The sequence below is a fragment of the Zeugodacus cucurbitae genome, chromosome 4 (assembly GCF_028554725.1).
Source record: "Zeugodacus cucurbitae isolate PBARC_wt_2022May chromosome 4, idZeuCucr1.2, whole genome shotgun sequence".
Taxonomy (NCBI): Eukaryota; Metazoa; Arthropoda; class Insecta; order Diptera; family Tephritidae; genus Zeugodacus; species Zeugodacus cucurbitae.
Window position 1 is genome coordinate 42,875,904 of NC_071669.1, and position 26,266 is coordinate 42,902,169.

The following is a 26,266-nucleotide window of genomic DNA, read 5'->3' on the forward strand; positions in this document are numbered from 1 at the left end:
AGCCTTTTAAATTTTCAAAAATAACAATTTTTTCATTTGTTCACCCTATGTGCACACCATAAGCTCAATGTACTTCTAATACCCGTTTACGCGTACCATTATGTAGCCCCCAATGCGCAATCATTCAATGGATGTATCTAAAGAATCATATTGGGATAAATGCTTTTTTGTCGCTGTCTTTTGTTGTTATTCAGTTGGTGTTTCTCGTTCTTGAACTCTGGCAACGTAATATTGAAAAGAAAGCTATATATAAATATATATGCTATCCTAAATCCTGTCCAAAAGTTCTTACGCAACTCACACCACCAAGGGCGATTTATACTATTGCTGTCTAATGGAATATTCCTGCTACCCAAAGTGGTTCTTACATCTCCCTGTGTTTCAGGGACTTTACTCAATTTTCGCTTTTGGATTTTCTTGCTGACCGCGTGCACTTTCTACTAAGACGTGTTGAGACACCATTGTCCACGTAACTTGTATTTAAAAAACTTTGACAATTCTCGGTGGAATACTAAGCATCGCTACTCTAGGTTATATCCACAGAAGCAGACTCACATTGTTTGGTAAAGTTATGGCGGGAAAATATTGTATGTATTCTCTTCGTCATTGCAACAAGCCGATATTCTCATGCGAGGAGATTGTGGTTTGGGACAGCATGAAATAGCCATTGTTTCACATTATTAAAAGCCAAAGAAAACAAATAAATTTACTGGTGACGCTCCAAAAATATTACTTGTTAATATTTGTAAATACAATAATCAAGGATAAAATTATCTCTGACAATAATAACAATGAAACATATGATTTCGTAGAGTTGCCAAGAAGCTCATAATTATGCCAAGTTTTTCCGATAGATGGCCCCATACATTTCAAGTTCGACCAACATATTAGTATAAGGGAAGACGATGCGTGTTGACTTAATTTGGACGTTATAAAATTAGTCTTATAAAATATACCACATGCTATTTAAATCATTACAATCCATAAAGGAATATTAAATTTAATCGATGATTGCTTTCAAAAACTGAATATAAAAAGATATCGAAACAGAGATGACGCTGTCTACAGTTTTAATATATCTTTATACCAAGTTTCGATCGACACTTAATCACAAGATTTAGGCTATTGCTAATATATTGCATATAGCAAGATTTCGCAATACAAAACTGACACTTGTTAATCTCGTCACAGAGGTGATTTGAAGCTAATAAAGACGAAATCTCCCTGTGCGACTCTGATTTAGCGCATTCTGTTGGTCAAATTTTGTTTAATGACAGCTGATTTTGACACCAAAAGATAGGGATATTTCGAGTAGATTATATTCAGATAACCTTGGTGGCGAGATTAACAAGTGTCATTTTTGTTTGTCGAAATTTTGCTAAATCAAAAAGATTAATAAAGTAGTCTACTGAACTGCCAAATCTCGAGATTAAGTGTCATTAATAATAACAGATATATGTATAATGGCAGAGATTTCAAGAAAAAAAAGAGTAAATTGGAGTGAGGCTGCCGAAGCCGATATGATACAGTTCTGGCAAGAAAAAATGCCACAGTTTCGGGCGACTAGGAAAAATAGGCATATATATCAGGAAATAGCGGACGCCATGGCTTCAGTTGGCCATAAATATACGGCTGTGGAAATTAAAGTGAAAATGCATAATTTCACTAATAAATACAAGTAGATAGTAAATAAATCATTAATTGAAATTTCATAATTAAATATAATATTCTATATGTATAATTTTAGGATAGAGAAGAAGAAAATCGGTTCATCGGGTATTTCAACTTGGATACATTTCGAAGCGGTCCACCAAGCAATAGGCGGCTACAAAAGTTTTTGTTCCGCCGAGCTTGCGGAAGACAGTATTGTAGGTAAGTGTGTATTGTTGGTTCCACAATTCGTACTATGCCACTAGCATTTATTTAAAATGTAATGAAACTGCGTTTTATGGAATATTTCTCCGTGCTTTTTTGTGTTTGTTGTTATTGTCTTTTATATGTATGAATATTTGCAGATGTATATGTAGATGATATTTATCAAATAGAGCCAATTCAGGTGGAGTCTGAAAGCGAAGGAGAATCGCCTCTTCCGAGTCCTCGGGCATCTTCCGTCACCTCCAATCGCCCTTCATCCAGTGAAGCTGACAAAACGGTAGTGTCGGTAATGGATGAAATGAGGAAGGATTTTGTGAAAGTGTTTCAGGCGATAAATGATGCCGAAGAAAAACGGCTACGTATATTAGAAAAAGTTGTCAAAGATGTTAGTGAGATGAAGGATGCTTTCATCGAATTCCTTCGGCGCCAAAATTAGTTTTAAAGTTTAAATTTTATATTTTATAAATAAAAATTATATTGATTATATACATATATTTACTAAAATATCTGTGTTTGAGAATTGGAATTTTGTGTGTATATATAAGAAATGGTTAGTATCATGCGGGGACTCTTTGCATGCAGGACATATGTTGGGTATGTCAGGGTCTAGTCTGGATAGGTAGGACTTTAGTCTGCTACAATATCCAGAACGAAATTGCGCAAGGGTCACTCTAGTTTCGCGAGGCAACTCGAGCTCTGTGTCTGCAACGGTAGGTGTTGTTTCTCCAAGTACGCCATTCACGGGTAGGGAGACGATGAAGGTGTTACTAGCTCCTCTGTGAATGACGTTCAGTGCTTGTCTATAGTTAGTCGCGTCCGAAGTCTTGTCGGAATAGTATTTTAAGTCGTCGACTTATTTCAGGAAGGCTCGGTTTCCAGCAGGTAACTGCAGGGGCGAAAGCATCCTAACAGAAACTGTTTCGTAAGCATTATGCTATGCTCCTTGACATGGAGCATGGGGGCCTCATTGTGAAGGTGCTCGACCGGAGACAGCAGGAGGCAACCTGTGGCTGTTTGGAGGGCGGTATTTTGGCAAGTCCCCACCTGCTCCAGGCGACCATATTGGGGCTGCGTAGTTAAGGACCGGCCTGCCGACAACAACCTAGTAAGTTGCCAACAACGTTTCTTTGTCTTTACCCCAGGTGCTGCCCGCTAGCGGCTTGAGAATTTTGTTGCGGCTCTGTACCTTGGTTACAATCGCGGTCGTGTGGGGAGGGAAAGAGTACAGACTATCCAATGTGACACCCAAAATTTTGGGATTATTGACCGTCGGAATTCTAATGCCATCGACTGAAATGTTCAGGTCTAGACTGTACTCCTTCGTCCAATTAGTGAATAGGGGATTTGGCAGGGGAGAGTGTTAGGCTCCTAGCAGTGAAGAAGCGAGAAAGGTCGAGGAGGTAGCCGTTTACTTTCGAACACATGTCATCGATTCCATTGCCCCACGTCAATATCGTACAATCATCAGCGTAAGAGGTAATTGAAACTGCTTCTGGTGGTTGAAGGAGTTTCGAAAGATAGAAGTTAAATAATAAGGGGGATAGGACACCACCCTGAGGTACCCCTTGTTTAATTCTTCTTAGCGTGGATGTTTGTCCTCGAAACATTACGCGTGACTGACGACCGCTCAGGTAATTAATGGTCCACCTCTTTTTCCCTGGAGGTAGCGGAGATTGTTCGATATCTTCTAGTAGCGTTGTGTGGTTGTCCTCTTGCAGGGAGGTCGTTGAATTAGACCATTAGTTATCCGGGCGTTTATGACGCTGAGTGCTGTGGTGGTACTGTGCACTTTACGCAATCCATGTTGATGCAGCGCTAGGCTCAGGTGGTGAGTGAAGGTCGGGAGTAACAAGGCCTCAAGTGTCTTTACTACAGGGGAACGGAGAGTTATCGGTTGCTAATTACAGGTGATTGCAGGTAGTTTTTGAGATGTAACAATGAAATAACTTACCGAAATGTGGAACAAACGCGTGCAGTATTGCCTCTGCTCTTGGGTTAACATTTTCAGAAATGTTAGGTACGTGACGAGTTTGGTTTTCAATTTGTGGTGCTTCAATCCACTTGTGAAAAACGAAATTTGCCTACTCATGTCTTAAAATAAAGATGACTCTCAAATATTGAAGAGCCATAACAACGGCTTGGGCTAACAACGCCCTTGGTCAAAGTCCAATACAAAATGTCGAATAGTTCTGAAATTCCTTTAGACATTAAAAAAACCGTTATTGATTTAAAATCATAAGAAAACAAGTAAGGAAAGGCTATGTTCGTGTGTAACGAAATATTTTATTCTATCGCAATTTATGTATTTAATTTAATTAAGTTAACACGTCATATATCCACTAGAATTATCTGGACATACAAATGAATAATATTTCAAGTGAGTTCTAGATTACTAAAAATCATTCCCGAAAAACTATTTAATCTGTTGAATATAAAAAAAAATTTAGTTAATTTACTTTGCATGCTTGAGTAAATATAATTTGTTTTTCAAATTGGCTATTTTATGCTTTTTTTAATGAAATTAAATAAGTAGTTTTTTGGTGCCGCTGTGAACAGTAAACCTTTTAAATATACCTCATACAAATAATTACAATGGAACTTCTATAACTCGAACTCTTGAATGGGCAATAGAAGAACTTTTCGACCAGGACATAATACAAAATTTAAAATTATACTATGAAGGAACAATTTTAAAGGAGTCCCTATATTCGTATGGAGACAAAAAAATATGATACTACACTTATAGATTTCATAAATCGTGTAACAATGGCATGAGATACAGACGTCAAGAGCCAAACAATAGCAAAGTGCAACAAGCAAAATTACAGAAAACACCTTTTAACATATAAACATGATGCGTAGTAAATAACTAAAACTGTCAATATATATATATTACAGCTTTTTGAAAAATTGATTTTTTAATGAAAAGTTCTATAACTCGAATTCTCTCTAACTGGAAGTTTTTTGTGGATTATGGTGATTCGAGTTAAAGAAGTTCCACTGTATGTATATGTGCATGACCTTTTTGCAAAAAAAAATAAAAGATTACAAAATTGCAAAATATTTCTGGGTATGCAGGTTTGTTATTATAATATGTACGATATAAAAAAAAAATCAAAAAAATAACAATTTGCAATTTTATTTTAAACTATAAAACAAAACAGGAATTTTCCGGTCGCTAAAAATGTTCTTCGCGTGGATTGAAGCGTTGTCCTGCTGATATGTCCAGTTAAAGGTCATAAATACTGCCTGCAAAATTTATCAACTCTCTGTCCAAAAATCTACATAAATACTCGCATTCATTTGAATTGATATAAAACATGTAGATATCTTTCCACTGTAGCAGAACTTAAACTTCATCTTCTTGACTGGCGTAGACACCGGTTACGCGGTTATAGCCGAGTCCAAAACAGCGCGCCACGTCTCCCTCTTTCTGGCAGTTTGGCGCCAATTGGTTATACCAAGCAAAGCCCGGTCCCTCTCCACCTGGTCCTTCCATCGGAGTGGAGGTCTCCCTCTTCTTCGGCTTCCACCAGCGGGTACTGCATCGAATACTTTCAGAGCTGGAGCACTTTCATTCGTTCGAACAATATGACCTAGCCAGCGTAGCCGCTGTCTTTTTATTCGCTGGACTATGACTATGTCGTCGAATAACACATACAGCTCATCGTTCCATCGTCTGCGGTATTCGCCGTTGCCAATGTTTAAGGGACCACACATCTTCCGCAAAACCTTTCTCGAAAACTCCTAGTGCCGTCTCATCGAATGTTGACCTCGTCCACGCTTCTACACCGTAAAGTAGGACGGGAATGATAAGCGACTTGTAGAGTTTGGTTTTTGTTCGTCGAGAGAGGACTTTACTTTTCAATTGCCTACTTAGTCCATAGTAGCACCTGTTGGCAAGAGTGATTTTGCTCTGGATTTCGAGGCTGATATTGTTGGTGTTGTTGATACTGGTTCCCAGGTATACGAAATTATCTACAACTTCAAAGTTATGACTGTCAACAGTGACGTGGGAGCCAAGACGCGAATGCGCCGACTGTTTATTTGACGACAGGAGATATTTCGTCTTGTCCTCGTTCACCACCAGACCCATACGCTTCGCTTCCTTATCCAGTCTGGAAAAAGCAGAACTAACGGCGCGGGTGTTGTTTCCAATGATATCGATATCATCGGCGTACGCCAGCAGCTGTACACTCTTGCAGAATTTTATACCTTCTCTATTTAGCTTTGCAGATCGTATTATTTTTTTCAGCATCAGGTTAAAGAAATCACATGAGAGTGAGTCACCTTGTCTGAAACCTCTGATAACCAGAGAACTTACAACATAGAGAAGGTGCAGGTTCGACAGCGAAATAAATTCAAGTCTGAAAACTTTCAACGGGGAAATTTACCACACTACCGGGGAATTCACCTTCTGAAAAGTTAACAGCGATTTCAGTTTTAGCAGCAGGGAATCTGTAAAACGAGAAATTGCTGGCACATGAAATAATCATGTGATATTTTTCAATTTCATTTAAATTTTTTATTATTTTTTATTTTATGTTATTTAAACTAATTTATAAATTGATATAATTAATAATTAAAATCATATTTTTACCAAATTATTAATAAAATTAATAAAAATAATGTTTATGATGGGCGTCGAACCTGATGCCCTTTGTCAACTAGGGAATTCGATGGCTAGGCAAAATAGGAAAATATGTGTGAATAAAATATGCGAGAATTTATCAATTGATGGTAAGCAATTCTGAAAGTCATGTTTTATTAAATTTATATATTATTCAATAATATTTTTATTTCATTTAATTTTCTATATTTTTTTCATTTAATTTTTATTAGATATTTTTTATTTATTTTAAGTTAATTTTTATTTATATCTGATTAAAAAGTTCGTCTTATTCTTTAATTATTTAAATAAATTATATAATAATCAATAATTTCATTAAGAACTCGAACAATCATTGATTTGCCGTCGGCAAATTTCATAATAATGTGAATGTTATACGTTCTCTGCATACGCGTTCAGAAATATACAGTGGGGAGCAAAACCGTCAACATGTTTACTGAATGCGACTAAAGGTCCTTATATCTTTTTTTCTACTAGCAGTATCGGCAACATTTATACACCAAAATAAAGATAATAATTCAATTTATTAAAAATAGAAAACAGAACAGCTTTTTTTTATTCTTGAACGAAAATATACGATAAATTCCATTTACAAGTCATTTTGACAGTTTTGCACCACTGTATAAGTATGCCATGAAAGTCCCGCTATATTTACCGGAATGGCTGGGTTCGGTAATTCAATGGAAGTTCTGAGTAGAGACGGAGTTAACAATTTATATTAGTAACGTTTTGTCTGTCGTGGCGATTACTAAAAATTTTTCCAGGGGTTTTTTGTGAACCAAAAAAAAAATGCGAAAGTTACGGCGAGACGTCGAAGATAAAGTTATTGTTTTAATTAAAAACGGCTATTCAGCTAGGAAAATTGCTGAAAAGTTAAATATAAGTCGACAAACGGTAATAAATGTGAAGAAAAGACAAAATATTGTCCAAGTTGTAAACGCTGGAGGCCGCCCGCGGAAGCTTACCGATGGTGATGCCCGTGCTGTTGAGCGATTATTACGCAAAAATGAATGTAGGACTCCTCGAGAAGCTGCTGCTAAGTTAGAACTTCAAGCGAGTACATGGACAGTTCGACGCTCTTTAAATAAAATTGGTATGGTTGCTGCGGTTAAACAAAAAAAACCTGCTTTATCTGAATGAAATGTTAAAGCTAGACTTCATTTTTGCCGAGAACGGAAAGATTGGACAATTGAGGACTGGAAAAAGGTTATATGGTCAGATGAGACGAAAATTAACAGGTATCAATCTGATGGTAAGGCATATTTTTGGCATCGTCCGCAAGAAAAGCTTCAGCGTGGACAGGTAAAGCAAACTGTCAAATTCGGTGGCGGAAGTTTGATGATTTGGGGTTGCTTCACGTGGTGGCATATTGGTCCTTTGTTTAGAATAAGTGGAATAATGAATAAGGAGATATATCTGCATATTCTAAATTCACAGTTGCCTGACTTCGTGGACAAATGTGCCTATCCAGCGGAGGAAATAATTTTTCAACAAGATGGCGACCCGAAACATACGGCGAAAATTGTCCAAGAATGGCTCCAAAATCAAAGTTTTAAAACTTTCAAATGGCCAGCACAAAGTCCCGACCTTAACCCGATAGAAAATCTGTGGGCATACGTTAAGCAGCAGCTGGCTAAGTATCGAGATCCGCCTTCCAACATGGACGAACTGTGGAGTCGGGTACAGACGGAGTGGAGAAATATACCCCACTCAATTATTGAAAACTTGGTTGAAAGTATGCCCAGACGCATATAAAGCGTAATAAAAAATAAAAGTCTATGGACAAAGTACTAAGCCCTGTGAAGAACTTAGGTCTAAGTGTATAAGTGCAAAACTGTCAAAATGACTTGTAAATGGAATTTATCGTATATTTTCGTTCAAGAATAAAAAAAAGCTGTTCTGTTTTCTATTTTTAATAAATTGAATTATTATCTTTATTTTGGTGTATAAATGTTGCCGATACTGCTAGTAGAAAAAAAGATATAAGGTCCTTTAGTCGCATTCAGTAAACATGTTGACGGTTTTGCTCCCCACTGTATATATACATATATACATATAAATGTGAACATACAAATCTACATTCCTCACAACAACATTTTCCTTCATAAGCGCAAGCGTCGCGCACATCTCCGCGCATGTCTTGCCCAAAAGCGGTTTGTCTGGAATTCAAATTCAAACAATTTCTGATATTTCCTTCAAAAGAGAAAACTGGCAGTGGCCGAGAATCATTTTCATATTTCTATTAGAACGAGCATCTTGTCCTATGGATTATGAAATATCAATTAAGCTGATTCATTTTCAACAGCTTTCATGGTGCGAGTGGTACGCGCGCATCCGCTATTTAGACAGTGCTCGGGTTCAAATCCTGGCCGAAGTCTTATTTTTCCGCATATTTTATATTTCTGCCACAATTGATGGCAAATTTGAAAATTGATTCTTTTGTGATTTTTGTCAAGCTGCTTGAACTGTTGCCACTTTTCGCTTTGACTTCAGCATCAACATCGAAATATGATTTCTAATTTTTGCCATCGTCGCGAGGAAGCAGTTTGTAGACACCGACAGCTGCAGGAGGGAAAAGGGTTGACATATTATTGTTTCTGCTTCTTGATGTTCAGAGTTTTTTGTAGTTTGTATTTGCGTTGGTTTTTTTTTTTTGACGGTCATTCACATATTCTAATTGGTGCGTTTGCTTTTGCGCATATGAAGGAAGGTTGTTGTTGTTCCTATGACTCTTTGCAATTCGTAATATTCTACATACATATGTACGTACACTTGTAAGTTTGTTAATCATTCGTGCATATTTGTGCGTTTGTTATTGTGCATATGAAGGGATTCCCTGGTTATGCTTACATACAAATATACTTATGTATGTAAGAATGTAAGAACTATTTTGCGCATATGATACAAAAGATAGTTTTATTGATGTGGTCAAACACATATATGAATGCAGACACATATGACATGAAATGATGTTCTTTTCTTTTTTCCAATTATGTACCTTAAGATGGCAAGTCTCAATTATGATATGAGGTGATAATTGCGCCAAAATTATATGAATTTATTGAATTGCGCGGGATAATACCATATGCTACAAGTGTTCTTTCTTTTGTTTTGACGAATTACCATATGATACAAGTGTCAATTATGATATGAGATGATAATTGCGCCAAAATTACAAGATTTATGTGAATTGCGCGGGATTGACCAATTACCATATGACTTTTCAGACCGGAGTTAGCATATATACATATGTACACAGCTGACTTCTCGCATGAGCTTGCCTTCTTGACGAGGGAATAAAATCAAATTGTACTACTGCTTATTCTTCTTAGGGTAACCAAACCATAATTGAGAAAGTGCAAATACATCACATAATTTGGCATGCTTGAAGAATGTTCGCACTGCTGCGGTGAGCGCTTGGGTTCAAATCTCCAGCTGGCGTTTGTTCTTAAATTTTTATTTTTCTTATACTTGATTAGAATAATTTCAGAAAGACAAAAATTTTATATTTTATGAACACAGATACATATGACATGAAGTGATGTTATCAAATGTGAATTCAGAACAACATTTTACATTTTTCGGGTTCACTTCTCCACATTTGCAATATTTTATAAATAACTTTTTTTTTTATATTATCTAAAAATTCTTTAAAATCCTATTTATGAGTTAAAAAATCATATTAATTATATACAATTAATAAAAAGCCATAAGAAGTCAAAAATGTATATCATTTCAAAGCATGGGCATATCACATCAAAAGGCCAATCGTCACATATTTTCATTCCCCCGACAGTCAATTCTGTAAAATAATAACGAGTAAAACAGCAATTGGTGAATTCCCTACTCGTCGGTTTTCAGCTCTGTACACGAGCCAATCGAGCATCATACAAAAATCAAAATGCACCTTCTCTATGTTGTAAGTTCTCTGGTTAAGCAACATTACAGCGCTAGACTGTTAACATTGAAAGAGAGAATATGGTATTTGGTGTTAGATAGCAGACTAATGAAATGAAACGCTTTTCTGAAATCATAAAAAATTTTATCAAAAAATTTCAGAAATTATTTTGAAACGCTAAAAAATAATGAAATTAAATATTTAAAAGCATTTTAATTCTATTTGCGTATATTAAATGCTTTCTTAAAGTTTCTTTATACTAGTTGAGCTTTTACTAATAGCATCAGCAAATACTTGTTGCAAATAGCTTCTGAATGCCAAAGCAAGACGTTTAGATATCAGTTGCCGCTTCGTTTTACTACTGAACGCTACAAAAACCGCACGAAAGCATCGGTTAAGTATACGCACTGGCGGTCAGTGATGTAAAGTAATATTTAAGTGACATATTGGAAGATGGAGTTCATATTAATACTGAATTTCAAGTGAGAAGTGAACAATATTACTTTGTTAGTATAGAATTGTAAAAAATTGTGAATTTGTAAATGGATCATTTGTGATGGTCTCATGAAACAAAACGCAAGCTAAATTCGGCTGCTAATTAAACAAAAAAATAATTTTAACAGTAAAAAATGAAAAATAAATAATTGTCTTTAGAAACATCTTTCGGTTTTTAAATGCATAAATCATACCGGTGTTCCAAATGATAAATATAATATATGAAAACGTAAATAGAATATAAATGACAGAAAAAGGGTGCCTTTGAAAGGATTCCGCCTGAATTCAAATTCAATTTAATTAAAATTTTTATAAGGCAACTTTAAAATCAACATTGTCGGTCGCAAATTCTTTCTGAATAAAACGCAGAATAACAAACCCATCGCCGGCAATGAAAGAATAATGTCGAGATGTGAAAATTTAAAAATTATTGTGCAAATAGTATGCGAATATAAGTGGCTCCAACTACTACTTACCGTCTAGAAAAGGCAGTATGTGATCTACGTTTGTTTAACCAACAGGATGAAGTGAGAGAGATGAGGAATATACACACGTTTCCATTTACCGTGTTGCCAGTAGATCTACCTTATTTAGCTAAGGGTACTTGTTTTGACCTATTTTGAAGTGTATAATGCAATTGAATGTCCAAAACAATTATTTGTGTAAACGAAAATGGTTATAAGTGAAAATTTAGAATAATATGGAACATGGGTTTAACCCTCAGGCTTGTCTGGGAAATTGACTACATTCATTTGCCGCTCAAAAGATAAATAAGAGTTTACGTTGAAGTGCTGCATGTTCCAGTCAGACATTAAAAATGCTTTAGAAACACTTGTGAAGATTTCAGAAATGGGATTCGAAAACTCGAAAACCATGTAAGAAATACATACATATATATGTTGACGATTTTTAATGAAATCCATTTAGGGAGTAGAATTCTGAGAATTAAATCTTCTTATGATCCAAATTTTTTTCTTATATTCGAAACGGTGAATGATCCACGTAGTATATTAGTCAATATGTGAAGAACAGCCTTCATTTAAAAATATATGGGCCGGATCGTATGAACAACTTTATACCGTTTAGTTCGGTTAGTAAAAGAGATACTCGTATATCAATAAAATATGAGAAAATATGTGAAATATATGTGTCATTCTGTATCATTTGCAATAATGCATAAGTGAAAATAATAATTAGTTAAAAATAATTAAAATATAATAATTTAAACATTTCTTTGTATAAAAGTTTTGCAAACATCGTAAAATATTTCACTAGCCTTAGCTGAGACTCAGCTATAATTCTTTTCAAAATATTCAAACGCCTTTTTATGATTATGCTAAAACTAATATTATTCGTTGACACTTTTCAATATATATTAATTAAGCACCAACCATATCTTTAATATTGCGTATTGCAGTTGTAAAAATGTGTTAACCAACTTTGTTTACTGCACACGAAAAAAAACAAAAACAAATACATTTGTCAAATTTAGTTGTGCTAATGTTTTATGAATATGCATAATAAAAAGCATTAAAATTTGCTTAAATATATTTAAATTTTATTTCATACATTTAAATATAACATTATTTCCAAGTATAATATATACTTATCAATACTCGCATTGGTTATGTAACCGTTTGTTGCATTGCAGTCACAAATGCCGCAAACTTGAATATCTTGTTGAATATGGTAATTTTACAAAAAGCCAACATTTAGACTGCATGTATAAATTGGTGACAGATGGATAAACGAATATGTGTACCAACATAACTAATTGGTTCAGATAAAGAAGGATGGTCAGAAGTTAATTGCATAGTAAATATAAAATAAATGCAGTGGTGTTTTAATTTTATATAAAGAAATAGGGTTTTAAATGAGATAATGGCTGTTTTCATCAAATTTATAAAGAATATAAACTATGACAAGTAACAATATTGTGACATTTAAAAAATTACGTCTACTAAGGATTTCTTCTTGACTTAGACATCGTGATTTGAGTAGTTTAGTAAAAGTTTTCAGTAGCTCTTAGGATTGCCCAAAGTATAATAGTATTTTGAAATTTTAAATATTTTCTAAAATTTAGTAGTTATCATTTTTTACTCTTCCGCAAACAAAACGCGATATTAAAATATCTAAAGTTTTAAATCTTTACAGTGACCGTGACTCCGATTTTTATCAAAATTACAAATTTTGATTTCAACAGATTATTTTACTTACAAACAACTGTTAAAGGCAACATCGTAACAAGTCTCAGACTTGTTGGAAATGCTATCGAAATCCTCTTATACGGTAAATTAAATTCTCCGTGCCTGTGTTTGACTTAAAACTGATTAAATTCTAACAAAATTATGTGTACAATTTTTTTGAACAACAATGTGATTTGGTGCTCAAATTATATAAAAACCTGAGGTTCATACACCTCATATGATAATTTTCATTTTATTTTTTGTGATGTTTCCTAATGAAATTAAGTAGATATGTTTTCTGAAGTCTTATCGGTTCAAGTGATACATATCTCAATAAAAATAAAATTAATTTCGCATAATGTGATTTGGTAACAAAAATAGTGATATCAATTCATACCTTCCTCATGGTATTATGGTGCTAAGCCTGAATGAATTTACTTTATATTTAATTTTGGATCCTTTGAATGTTATATGTGGGACAATTTGAGCTTTACTCAAATTCTTTAGATTTCAAACTAAAACACAATGTTGCTAAAAAATATATTTGGTACCAAAGTCTCTCGATATATGCGTGGTATCGATGTTTGGATACTATATGTGTTCTATGACTGTCTTTTTGTCCGCAAAAAGTGGTCATCATATTAAATATATATATTAGTGATGTGATCGCCCACTCTATGTACTTATGAATGATTTGTTGCTGAAATTTTCAATAATGGGAGGAATTTAAAAGATTCAACACCTATTACTTCCTAATTGGTATACGAGTATATTTCTAATATTATATATCACATTAATAATGATCATAATAATTATCATTCAAATCACTATTGATATTTGCATTAAATTTCTAACAAGCGAGTACTCTGTATGAGTTAATCGCTTATAGAGTTATTTCAATAAATAATTTAAAGATAATTTGTATTCAAATCAGTTTCCCCTTCAGTTTGTGCTGCACTTGTTTATCTTTTGACTTCTGGAAAGCCGTTAGTCCCATGTGCCCTTTTTACGAATTATATTTTCTTATACGAGTATTCTTTACGCTGCTTATTTCCCACCTTCTGAGCAGATTATAGCTCATTGCGTCCTTTAGAAATTAAGTTGCAGGATAAATTTAATTTAATTTTTCTTTACTTTATAATTTGTTTTGTTCTTCAAAACTTGTTGTTGGATACACTCATTAAACAATTTCATGCGTTTTTTAAGATTATTCACTTTATAATTCGTTTACTTTGCCTTTTCGTAATTTAATTTTTAAAATAACCTCGCTGTCGTTGGTGAGTGGATGAGTCCTTTACTGTCCAGGTAAATCAGAGATAATTATCTGTGCTATAAAAGTGGAATGAGTAAATTTGAAAGAAAACACAAGAAGGTGTAACCGCGCAATGCGGGCACTGTTTGCGAAAATAATACTATTTAAAGATTCTTAATAAACTTTATGTATATATGTAACACGCTCATTGCGGCCTTTGAATCTGATTTGCGCTAGCGTCATTTCATTGCATGTTTTGTTTTGCTAAGCTTTCTAACCGAATAATTCATATTTTTACGTTGCTTATCTACAAGGGTAAACAAGAGAAATCGCTTTATCTTTGGGATTGGAAAAAGATTTGGAGGAGCAATTGGTGCACACACATTCTTTTATCCCATTCAAATGCTTTGCTACTTGCTTACGCGCAGAAATCGAATACCCAGCAGCTTGGTGCAATTTCCCGTAATATTTATTCGAACAAACGTTATGTCTGTATGTATGTATGTACGTGCATATTTGAGCATTAAACGTGTGTATTATAAAATATTTACAATCACCAGGGAGCATGTGTGAAAAATAAGTTCCCCAAAGTGGATTGTAATACTTAAGTAGTGAAGAATTACAAAATATATATTTTCATATTATATATCTACTGAACGGAATTAGAAACGTTCAAAGCGAGGAAATTCCATTCGAATTTATCAATTGAGCTACATATATTTTGAACATGTCAGAGTGCGCCAATTATATGCATTTTGTATGCAAATTGCAATGCATTTGGATATGTACGTGTGTGTAAGAGTGTGTGCAAAGCTATTTCACGTGCTTCAATCAATCTATTTACACATCAAAATAACAAAACGAAAAGGAGAAGATATTTTGTCTCAACTCATTGAACAACTGCTTATCCGCTCAACGCCGCTTCATGTACCGTAAACATCAAATTTCAAATGCGTCAATGAACTTGGCGGTCAATCAAGCGAATTACAGTGTGCTGAGCGCATGCAAAAGTGATATATTTTTTTGAATTTGTGCAATTAACGTAAAATCGGTTAATTTGTAATCAGCTAATTGATAATTGCCTCGAACTAAATGGTTTGCCTAATATATGTTAAAAAGTATACATTTTCGTATTTCTTTAAATATTGGATAATAGATATTAAAATAATTATTTCTGCTCAGTATCTGAGAACAGCGCTCTCCAAATAAGTCAAATAAGTGTGAGCAACTGGTATAGGCTGTTGAGTGTAACCAAAAATGACAATACTAATCTTTTTATTAAGCAAAAAGATACTGTCTTCGATACGTCAAGTATTGGAGAGCAGCGATAATTCATCACTCAGGTTAACTCTGTTAAGCGTTAACCAATATTTTTTATTAATTCGATGATTCGAATTAACGTTTTAATCATGTTTCCTACGTATCAAAGAAGTTGTTTTAAAAAGCAAATAAATTAATTTTATTTGATTACAAATCCAATGAATCCATTTCACTGTGCAACGCATTTACTGCATTGGCAATTTCAGTGCACTAAGGCATCTTAATTATCATCAGTCAAACACATACCATATATACGTATATACAATTATATATAAAGGCCTGTACCTCTGTTTGTATTGTGTTCATTAATCAATTCAAAATATATACACAAGTCTGCATACACATATGTATGCAGGTATAAATATATTTTATTAGCAACGCACGAGCCATGTTGTAAGTTGCAGTTATTGTTATTGTTGGCTATTTGAGGCTACAATGCCTTGTTTACTGCAGAATCTCATTGCTTCTCGCTCGTTGCCTAATGTTCGCAGCGCATCAAAGCTTTGCATCCATCTTGTCATTGCTGTCACTCACAATCTATCGGAATAGACTTGCGTTGTGAATATGCATAAAATGCATAATTTTTATACTCTCGCAACAAAGTTGCTAGCAACAAAGTTGCTACGAGAGTATTATAGTTTTATTCACATAACGGTTGCTTGTAACACCTAAAACTAAACGAGTTAAATATAGAGTCATATCTACCAAAGTGAACAGGGTGACGAGTAGATTTGAAATCCGGATGTCTGTCCGTCCGTCCGTCTGTCCGTCTGTTCGTCTGTCTGTCTGTCCGTCTGTCCATCTGTCCGTCTGTCCGTCTATGCAAGCTGTAACTTGAGTAAAAATTAAGATATCTTGACGAAACTTGTCACAAATATTCCTTGGCATCATAAGAAGGTTAAGTTCGAAAATGGGCGGAATCGGACCATTGCCACGCCCACAAAATTACGAAAACCAAAAACACATAAAGAGTCATAACTAAGCCATAAATGAAGATATAAAAGTAAAATTCGGAATAAATTATCGCACTAGGAGGGGGCATAATTGGAAGCAATTTTTTTTGGGAAGTGGGCGTGGCCCCGCCCACAAATTGGTTATTTGGATTTAACTCGCAAACCAATAAAGCTATATAAACCAAACTTTCTGCAGTTGAAAATTACTAAAAGTGGGTTAACTAACTCCGTGGGATAAGCCTCCTCAACATCGCGTATAAGGTTCTGTCGAGCGTATTGTGTGAAAGACTAAAGCCCACCATCAACAAACTGATTGGACCATATCAGTGTCGCTTTAGACCTGGAAAATCAACAACAGACCAGATATTCACTATGCGTCAAATTTTGGAGAAGACCCGTGAAAATAGGATCGACACACACCATCTCTTTGTCGACTTTAAAGCTGCTTTCGACAGCACGAAAAGGAGTTGCCTTTATGCCGCGATGTCTGAATTTGGTGTCCCCGCAAAACTAATACGGCTGTGTAAGCTGACGTTGAGCAACACCAAAAGCTCCATCAGGATCGGGAAGGACCTCTCCGAGCCGTTCGATACCAAACGAGGTTTCACACAAGTGACTCACTCTCGTGTGAGAAGGTACAATCTTCTATAAGAGTGTACAGCTACTGGAGTACGCCGATGATATCGATATCATTGGAAACAACACCCGCGCCGTTAGTTCTGCTTTCTCCAGACTGGATAAGGAAGCGAGGCGTATGGGTCTGGTGGTGAACGAGGACAAGACGAAATATCTCCTGTCGTCAAACAAACAGTCAGCGCATTCGCGTCTTGGCTCCCAGGTCACTGTTGACTTTGAAGTTGTAGATAATTTCATCTACCTGGGAACCAGCATTAACAGCAATAACAATGTCAGCCTGGAAATCCAACGCAGAATCACTCTTGCCAACAGGTGCTACTATGGACTAAGTAGGCAATTGAAAAGTAAAGTCCTCTATCGACGAACAAAAACCAAACTCTACAAGTCTCTCATCATTCCCGTCCTGCTTTACGGTGCAGAAGCGTGGACGATGTCAACATCCGATGAGACGGCACTAGGAGTTTTCGAGAGAAAGGTTTTGCGGAAGATTTGTGGTCCCTTAAGAATTGGCAACGGCGAATACCGCAGACGATGGAACGATGAGCTGTATGTGTTATTCGACGACATAGACATAGTCCAGCGAATAAAAAAACAGCGGCTACGCTGGCTAGGTCATGTTGTTCGAATGGAAGAAAATACTCCAGCTCTGAAAGTATTCGAGGCAGTACCCGCTGGTGGAAGCCGAGGAAGAGGGAGACCTCCACTCCGATGGAAGGACCAGGTGGAGAGGGACCTGGCTTCGCTTGGAATAACCAATTGGCGCCAAACTGCTAGAAGGAGGGATACGTGGCGCGCGCTGTTTTGGACTCGGCTATAACCGCGTAAGCGGTGTCTACGCCAGTCAAGAAGAAGAAGAAGGGTTAACTAACTAACGAAACACTAAATTTTGCTGAAGAAATAGCAGAAGGGAGCTATACTCATATTTTTTTACAAAATGGAAAAAGGGCGTGGCATCGCCTACTTATGGGTCAAAAACCATATCTCAGGAACTACTCAACCGATTCGAAAGAACTTCGGTATATATTATTTTCTTGGCACCCTGATGACACGTGTGAAAAAATGAAATCGGTTCACAACCACGACAACTACCCATGTAACTCAATTTTGAACTCCATCTTATTCCTTCACTTTATAATATATACATAAGGGACCAATGAAGATAGCGAAATAAAACTTTACAGAAATACGGTATATGATCTGTGGCATCACTTGTGAAAAAATTGTAGAAATCGGACTATAACTTTTTAAAGCCCCGAATACCGAATATGAAGAATTCAGTGTCCCATGGTAATTTTTCATCGAAAGTTTCGGTAAATCTCTCAGGTATCTTAATTTAATTTAGAGGAAATATTTTTCTTCTAATAGTGTAACTTCCCCTACCTCTCATATACCTAATTATAGGATTTTCAAATTGGGTCAAATTGTGAGTTATCTTAATAAAAATATATCAATAAATTGCGAGAGTGTAAAATGTTCTGTTGCACCCGAACTTAGCCTTTCCTTACTTGTTGTTGTTGTTATTGTTCTTATTCACAGCTCATTGAGTTCTGATAATGAATACAATATTTATTATTTATCGCACGCAAATATTTACACCGTCCAATGATCGAAGTTGCATAGGTTGTTCAAACTGTAAACTTGGAGAGATATGTGTGTAAAGACATTAATTTTTGCATTCGTCTATTAATTCTAGGAAGGCGATTAAATGCTTCAATAGATTAAATATATATGGACATAAAGTGCCTTCCAAAATATTTACTAAGTAATCGAATTTGCATAAACAAATTTAAGCCCATGAAATTTTAATGATTCTGGTTTAACGACTTAAACTGTTTATTGTTATAAACATGAAATTAAAACGCGAAATTCCTTGACCGGCATTTTAGCAAGAGCAAGATAGTAGGAAAGCAATACTCTTTATTAAGGTAAGTTCAGATCGATCGAGCCAGTTTTTAGTATAAACGTACCTTATGGCTCACAAGCTACAAGTGGTAAAAATATCATTTCAAAGAAAAATATTTTCAACAAGTTCAATTGAAATTCGTGAATACTAAACGATCACTAACATCGAGAGCGATACATCGATTATAGCAATATTTCAACGCTCCGATACCATTCAAAATAGAACTCCACATGGGCGATTACTTCTTTAATAAATTTCTTTCCAATGATGATTTTTTGAGATCCGACCGCGTGAAAATCCATTATATCACTTTATCATTCAATAGTAATTCCGAAAATTACTGACAATGAAAAGTATATGATCAAAGATCACTTCCAAAGAAGTTCCACGTGTTGGAGAATTGTCCGCTTAAGGACCAACCGCATACTTGTCGCAAACAGATGTTCCTAGTTCAATTACTAAAGACAATCACAATCAAAATTTTAACTCAGTAATCGAGTTGCGACCAAAACTAAGTAAAAAACTCAATTATTGCGGAATAAAAACTAGTTTGGCATACGCTTGTGAATGCAGTCTGCCAATTCGCGGACTCCACAGTTTACTTAGCAATTCTGAAATTAAAATTGTACAAATTTGAGTAGACAAACACTTGCTCTTGTTTGTGGTCATAAAAAAGTGTTTGTATATATGTAGACACATATTGTATTGTACCACTTGCTGTGTTGCTAATTAATAATAGATAACGTAATTAATTTTTCAGCAAAATGTTACAAATGTTGAATGCTTATGCCAATAGAAACAAAAAGTGTGCACATACCTACTGTCTTTAACAAACGTACAGATTTATGAATATGCGCATGAATAAAATATGCCTTGTGATAATGATTTAATAAAAGTATTGGCGTAAATCTGAACAACTAAATTGCATTTTAAACTTGTATAATTACTGCAATATGTTAGAATAAACTGAATTTTAAAAAAACAATAAAGAGGGAAAAAGATGAGAATTAAATAAAGTCAAGCAATAAATTTGATATTAATTTCAATTACAACTCAACAAAAAATGTATAATGTATATTTTATATTATTTATATATATTTTTACTTGCGCAGTTTCATATAAATGTTTCTTCACTAGTTTTTATTTGCCGTGCGCCTAAAACTATACACCGCAAACTACAAAGTTCGTTTTAATAACTGATAATTAAATTAATTGTTGCTAACATGAAATAATCGCTGGTTTAGTACAAACTATTAACATTCATTTTTTAAAGCACTCCCAATTTTCTAAAAGCTGAGTTATTTACTAGAAGATGAGGACGGTTTATAACAAGATCTTTTATTTTAACGAAATATATATTTCAAATATAAAATTGCTTAGAACACGTGCGTGGTGGCTTTGCCTTTTCTTTTCTCTTTTTTCTATTTTTAAAAATTGAAAATTCCATAATAATATAAATGTTTCATGAGGATCTTGACTAAACAGTCGATATAATTTTTGTACAAATTTTTAACATTCCATTTTGGTATTTTTAATTACTAATTACATTCCTTTAACTCGCGTGCGCAACATAATCATGAATGTTAATTCACTTGTCAGTTATACTTGCCACAATACATAGTCAGTCATCGTAGTTCAATGAACTTAGACCTCCACCCATTTTAATTATGCTTTTTAGACATTCACTTCAAAAATTTGCCAACACATGGTAATCAATCACTCTAACCTATTTTACACGCAATCAACTCGCTGTTTCGAGTGTCTACACTTTCGTATGAATTATTGCGTGATTTCAAATTAATTTTAAAAGGACAGCAACAGGCGCGGATATGAATAGAAAAGAGCTCACATGTATACTCTCGTTGCTATCATTAATAGTATAAAGGAAGTAATAATAGATGTGTAAGACATTGGATCATCATCTATACCTAACCATTTCATGCTATAATTGCAAAGCTCGATTGATCTTGTTTTCCTCTACTTTCCTTTAACATTAATTTATTTATCATAATTACTAAAAATGCCATTGAAAGCAAATATTTTCGAATAAAAAAGGATTTGATTTCGTCTGAGCATTTGTATATTCACACATAAGTACCCCTAGCAGAATATCGCCAGGTGACTTGGCAGGCGCCCATAACAACAGCAACCACCAAACAACAAAAAACCTACAAATAGTAATCCATTATTCTACTTACAAATCAACCCGGACATGCACATTTATACTTTGTCGAATATGAGTGTACATCTGCAAATACATACTCACATACAAGTATATATAATATGTGGTACGAGCTCCAGCTAGTGGCACAATGCAACAAGTCGCATGTAAATCATTGTCAATGTGGAATTCCCTTGCTCGCACAGTTTCATATTTTACTGCAGTGTATTTTTTCTTCTTCTTTTTATTTTTATCTGCCCATTTACTAGGTAATTTTCTGCCTTTTTCCGCTCGTGAATCGTGATATGCCTGATTGAGTTTCCCGCCAAAAGTTACTTATATGCAACGTACCACCACTGACTAGCACTACAACTACACGTATTGCCATTCAAGTTGTTTTTACTTTGAAATTAGCGTCTTGAGATGTCACTTAAATTCCGATAACACGATGAAAAATATTGCTCATTAAAGACCTGCAAGTGAAGTGCCCTGCGTGGATGTAAAATGGCGACGGAAACCCTCCACGAGGCACAGCTGTCTCCTTATTTTGTCTGTCCTCTTTATACGGTAGGCTGTCTGTAGTGCTCATTCGTTTATTTGTTTATTTACTTATTTTTCTTCCCCATATCTGTTTGAGATTTCACTTGAGTGCTCCGAGCATAGACTAAATATTTGCTGTAAATATTAAATGTGCTCAAATGTTGCAAACAAGTTGTCATAAGTTCATAAATTTACAGGTGAACGCAGCGAAAAATCAAATGCACGAAAATTAGATAAACTAGTATAGATTATATCAAGAAAAAAGGTTATAGTATAGTATGTTCAAATATCATTGAACATGCATTCTTTTATGCCTTAGCAAATCCGAGGAGCTACATATAAAAACATAAATTTGTATACATAAATAAACACATAAACATATATGCATTAATATGCAACAAGCATACATTATATGTTGCACGCATACATGCAACACACATACATTTATATGAGGCACACATGCATCTATATGCAACACGCATGCACTCAACTATTAATAAACAAACATATTTATATGTATGCACAAGATAACCTATTGGTTATAAAAATACATTTGGGCAATTGCTTGTGTGCATTTGAAATAACCCCTTATCGTGCAACATAAATATACATATAGACATACACACATACACATATAATTAGTTTCTTAAGATATATTCAAAAATTGTATTTAAGCAGTGACAAAATGAAAATAAAACTAGAATGAAATAATTTCTCAATAAGGCTAGACTATCACTTATTTTCCCCCACCAGCGGTAAGAAATAATTGACACAGCTAGTCTTAACATAGTATATTTATTATAGCATCATGGTATAAAATCTGATCAACAAAGCATTAAAAAACCGATTATTTCACTACAATGAAATATTGTATGAATTCAACTCGTTTACTTCAATAGCGATCAGAGAAATGCCGAATCGCAGTCGGTTAATGACAAACTCTGTCAAATATAATATATGTATAATGCATAGAATCTTTCCTTTTATATACTTGTAGTATGTGTTTAAGTGAAATATTTCATAAATTTACATTAAAATTTGTTTCAAGCTCTCCTTAGCAATAGCTTTCAATTGCATAAGCAATGAACTCAAATATTATCTAATTAAATGAACATGTTTATATTGTCACCCATTTATAAAAAAATCGCTTTATGCAAGTGGAAGTTAAAATGATTATATCGAGATTATTGCAATACAGTGCTGAAAGTTCAAATTGCATTAATTCTGAATCAACAGTTATCAATGAGTAAGAAGTGTGCTTCTTCTTCTTCTTAACTGGCGTAGAAACCGCTTACGCGGTTATAGCCGAGTCCACAACAGTGCGCCACGCATCTCTCCTTTTGGCGGTTTGGCGCCAATTGGTAATACCAAGTGAAGACAGGTCCTTCTCCACCTGGTCCTTCCACCGGAGTGGAGGTCTCCCTCTTCCTCGGCTTCCACCAGCGGGTACTGCATCGAAAACTTTCAGAGCTGGGGCACTTTCATCCATTCGAACAACATGACCCAGCCAGCGTAGCCGCTGTCTTTTTATTCGCTGGACTATGTCTATGTCGTCGAACAACACATACAGCTCATCATTCCATCTTCTGCGGTATTCGCCGTTGCCAATGTTTAAGGGACCGTAAATCTTCCGCAAAACCTTTCTCTCGAAAACTCCTAGTGCCGTCTCATCGGATGTTGACACCGTCCACGCTTCTGCACCATAAAGTAGGACGGGAATGATGAGGGACTTGTAGAGTTTAGTTTTTGTTCGTCGAGAGAGGACTTTACTTTTCAATTGCCTACTCAGTCCATAGTAGCACCTGTTGGCAAGAGTGATTCTGCGTTGGATTTCAAGGCTGACATTATTATCGGTGTTAATGTTGGTTCCTAGGTATACGAAATTATCTACAACTTCAAAGTTATGACTGTCAACAGTGACGTGGGAGCCAAGACGCGAATGCGCTGACTGTTTGTTTGATGACAGGAGATATTTCGTCTTGTCCTCGTTCACCACCAGACCCATTCGCTTCGCTTCCTTATCCAGGCGGGAAAAAGCAGAACTAACGGCGCGGGTGTTGTTTCCGATGATATCAACTCTGTACACTCTTGTAGAAGATTGTTGAAATAAATTGTCACTCAATTAAACATGACTACCGATGATGAAGAACGTGTCTGTCTGCGGTGAGTAGAGTATTGCAAAATTATTTTTTTATATACTTATATATTTAGAAATATTGAGAACTTCCAAATCAGCATTTTAATATTTTAATACTTGAGTGCAGTTTAAACAAATTTTGTTACTTAGTAGGACAAAAGTAGTTAATTAAATAAGTTAGTTAGTGAAAAGAGCATATAACTTTTCATCAAATGATATAAAACCTCGGAATATGCTTACAGTTATAAAGTTAATACATTTGATAGGAATGCTTAGTAATTTTCATTTTACTCCGCCGATGTTAACTCTAAAACTATTCTATATCTACAAGTATAGAGAAAATTTATATTAAAAATATACCACTATATATTCCACTGAAAAATGCACAGAATTCAAAAATGAACGAACAAAAACTTTACCCAAATATTGCGTTCATTATTTGCACAAAAAATAAATTAAATAACTCGTATTTGTACCAGGTTGTATATTTTCAACAAGGTATGAATAATTATTTGTGTATCCTGATTGGCCATTCCGCACAGACATTTAGTGATGAAAATTAAGTGAAAGTTCGCTTCTCCGCTGTCTGCTTTTCGTCTAAACCACAATGCTCGGTTTGCAGAGCTTCAATGCAGCAACAACAGTTGTACTCGAATATATTTATTTTTTGATGCATAAATTTTCTTTCAAATAAACTCTATTGCATATCTCTAGGTATACCGCTTGATCATAAGAATGAAGTAGTTACAAAACCACCCACATAAAATAATTATGAAAAATTTCGGGATTGACGTTTCAATGAAAAATAGGAACTAGAAAAAATAGCTCTTTTTGTTTCAAGTCTCAATAGAATTATTGATGAGTTTTTTATAAGCAAAATTAAATTGTATTTTATAATATCCCTTTATAGCATCATGTGACAGATATGTTACAAACCCTTTTAGAGGGTACAAAACATAGGAAAATTAATTTTTCCCTTTTTAGTATGATATAGAAGCACTGTCACACTCCGTATTTTTCAATTTTAAAATTCTCTGGTTTTTTATGTATTGGCATCACTTATAAAACGATACTTTCTTTTTCGCTGTGGTAAAGTTAGTGAATGCACGTGCTTGCAATTACCGAAAAGATAAAAATAAGAAAATTTTCAGTGTTTTAATAAAATATTTAGTGGAAAAGTCCAGGTAATTTCACTATTATGTTTAATTTCTATAAGATAATACGAAAAATGTTCACTAATACAATATATAGTGAAGTTTAGGTTTGTACCATTTCTGTAACATTGAGTAATAAGGTAATAAGCAAGCGATGGCACGTTCGTCTATTTTATCACTTTTTAGACCTTGCAGTGTCTATTGCTTGGCTCTTATACAAAAGAGCTCATAAAGAAAAAAAATTAGAGGGCAATCAGTTGTCATCTGGTGATTTTCATTTAGATGTTGCCACGGTGTTGTGCAAATTGGGTACAAAGTCCCCTATGAAACGAAGAGGAATTGAAGCGGAGATACAATCTAAAAAGCATAAGGGCCCAGCCCTTCCTCCTATGGCAGTTAGGCAAAATCAATTTAGACACTGGCCGGTATGGGCAGAAAAACGAATTCGTTGCAAGCGTCAAGGATGTGTTGGAGTATCACTAAACGGTATGTGAAAAATGTGTTGTGGCTTTATGCTACAACAAGCAAAACAACTGCATCAAAGAATTTCACACTTCTTAAAAAACATGTAAATATTCACGAAATACAAATATTATTATTTAATAAGCTTAGAGACGTTGTTACATAACGTGACATAGCTGTCACATACCCTTTTTTGTTGTTTTTCACCCAAATAAAAAAAAAAAATTGTTAAAACTATAAAACACTATTACAGGTGAATAACAAATGTGAGCTTTTCGTAATTGGCGTGGTGTGCCCTTCTTAATTACAGTGATATGACTTGCGGAATAATTGGTTTTCCTATGTATGCATATTTTGGAATATAAACGTTGACAGTGATCGCGGTTAGAATGATAACCGTTAATTAAACCAACATGTTTACACAAAATTATGGAAGTAAAAGTAAACAAATACTTCACCTAATTTCAGTTGTTGTTTATAAATATAGTATTTAGTTATAATTATATAACGCTAAATGACCAAATATATAAACTATAATGATGTTAGAGTATAATAATAATCATTAAGGATAGAATGATTATAATTAGTTATTGACATAGAAACAATTACTTACAATGAATTTTTATGGTGAATAAGCTTCAGACTGCTATATTGGCAAACACTT

The 26,266-nt window shown here is 34.6% G+C and overlaps 2 protein-coding genes across 5 annotated transcripts in view; both read left to right on the forward strand.

Annotated features, from left to right (window-relative positions):
* The first annotated feature begins 1,300 nt into the window (after positions 1-1,300).
* LOC105218574 (myb/SANT-like DNA-binding domain-containing protein 1) lies at positions 1,301-2,384 on the forward strand. The gene is made up of 3 exons (XM_011194261.3): positions 1,301-1,678; positions 1,748-1,872; positions 2,016-2,384. The coding sequence occupies exons 1-3, from the start codon at positions 1,464-1,466 to the stop codon at positions 2,309-2,311; spliced, it is 636 nt and encodes a 211-aa protein (XP_011192563.1). The 5' UTR covers positions 1,301-1,463; the 3' UTR covers positions 2,312-2,384.
* Positions 2,385-10,733: 8,349 nt separating this feature from the next.
* Positions 10,734-26,266, forward strand: part of LOC114804747 (uncharacterized) — a 102,827-nt gene continuing 87,294 nt past the window's right edge. The window contains exon 1 of one of the 4 annotated variants that reach the window (XM_054229476.1): positions 10,734-10,885. In XM_054229476.1, the coding sequence (XP_054085451.1) occupies positions 10,857-10,885 (29 nt within the window). In that variant the 5' untranslated portion in view covers positions 10,734-10,856. Of the gene's footprint in view, positions 11,774-23,931; positions 24,013-26,266 lie in introns of those variants that run through there. The other 3 variants (XM_054229474.1, XM_054229477.1, XM_054229475.1) reach the window with 3 other exon arrangements.

Excerpts from the sequence above, each read along its gene's own strand:
- LOC105218574 (XM_011194261.3), top strand. The coding sequence starts at position 1,464 with ATGGCAGAGATTTCAAGAAAAAAAAGAGTAAATTGGAGTGAGGCTGCC. Across the intron at positions 1,679-1,747 it reads AATTTCACTAATAAATACAA|GATAGAGAAGAAGAAAATCG; the intron begins GTAGATAGTAAA and ends GTATAATTTTAG. Across the intron at positions 1,873-2,015 it reads TGCGGAAGACAGTATTGTAG|ATGTATATGTAGATGATATT; the intron begins GTAAGTGTGTAT and ends GAATATTTGCAG.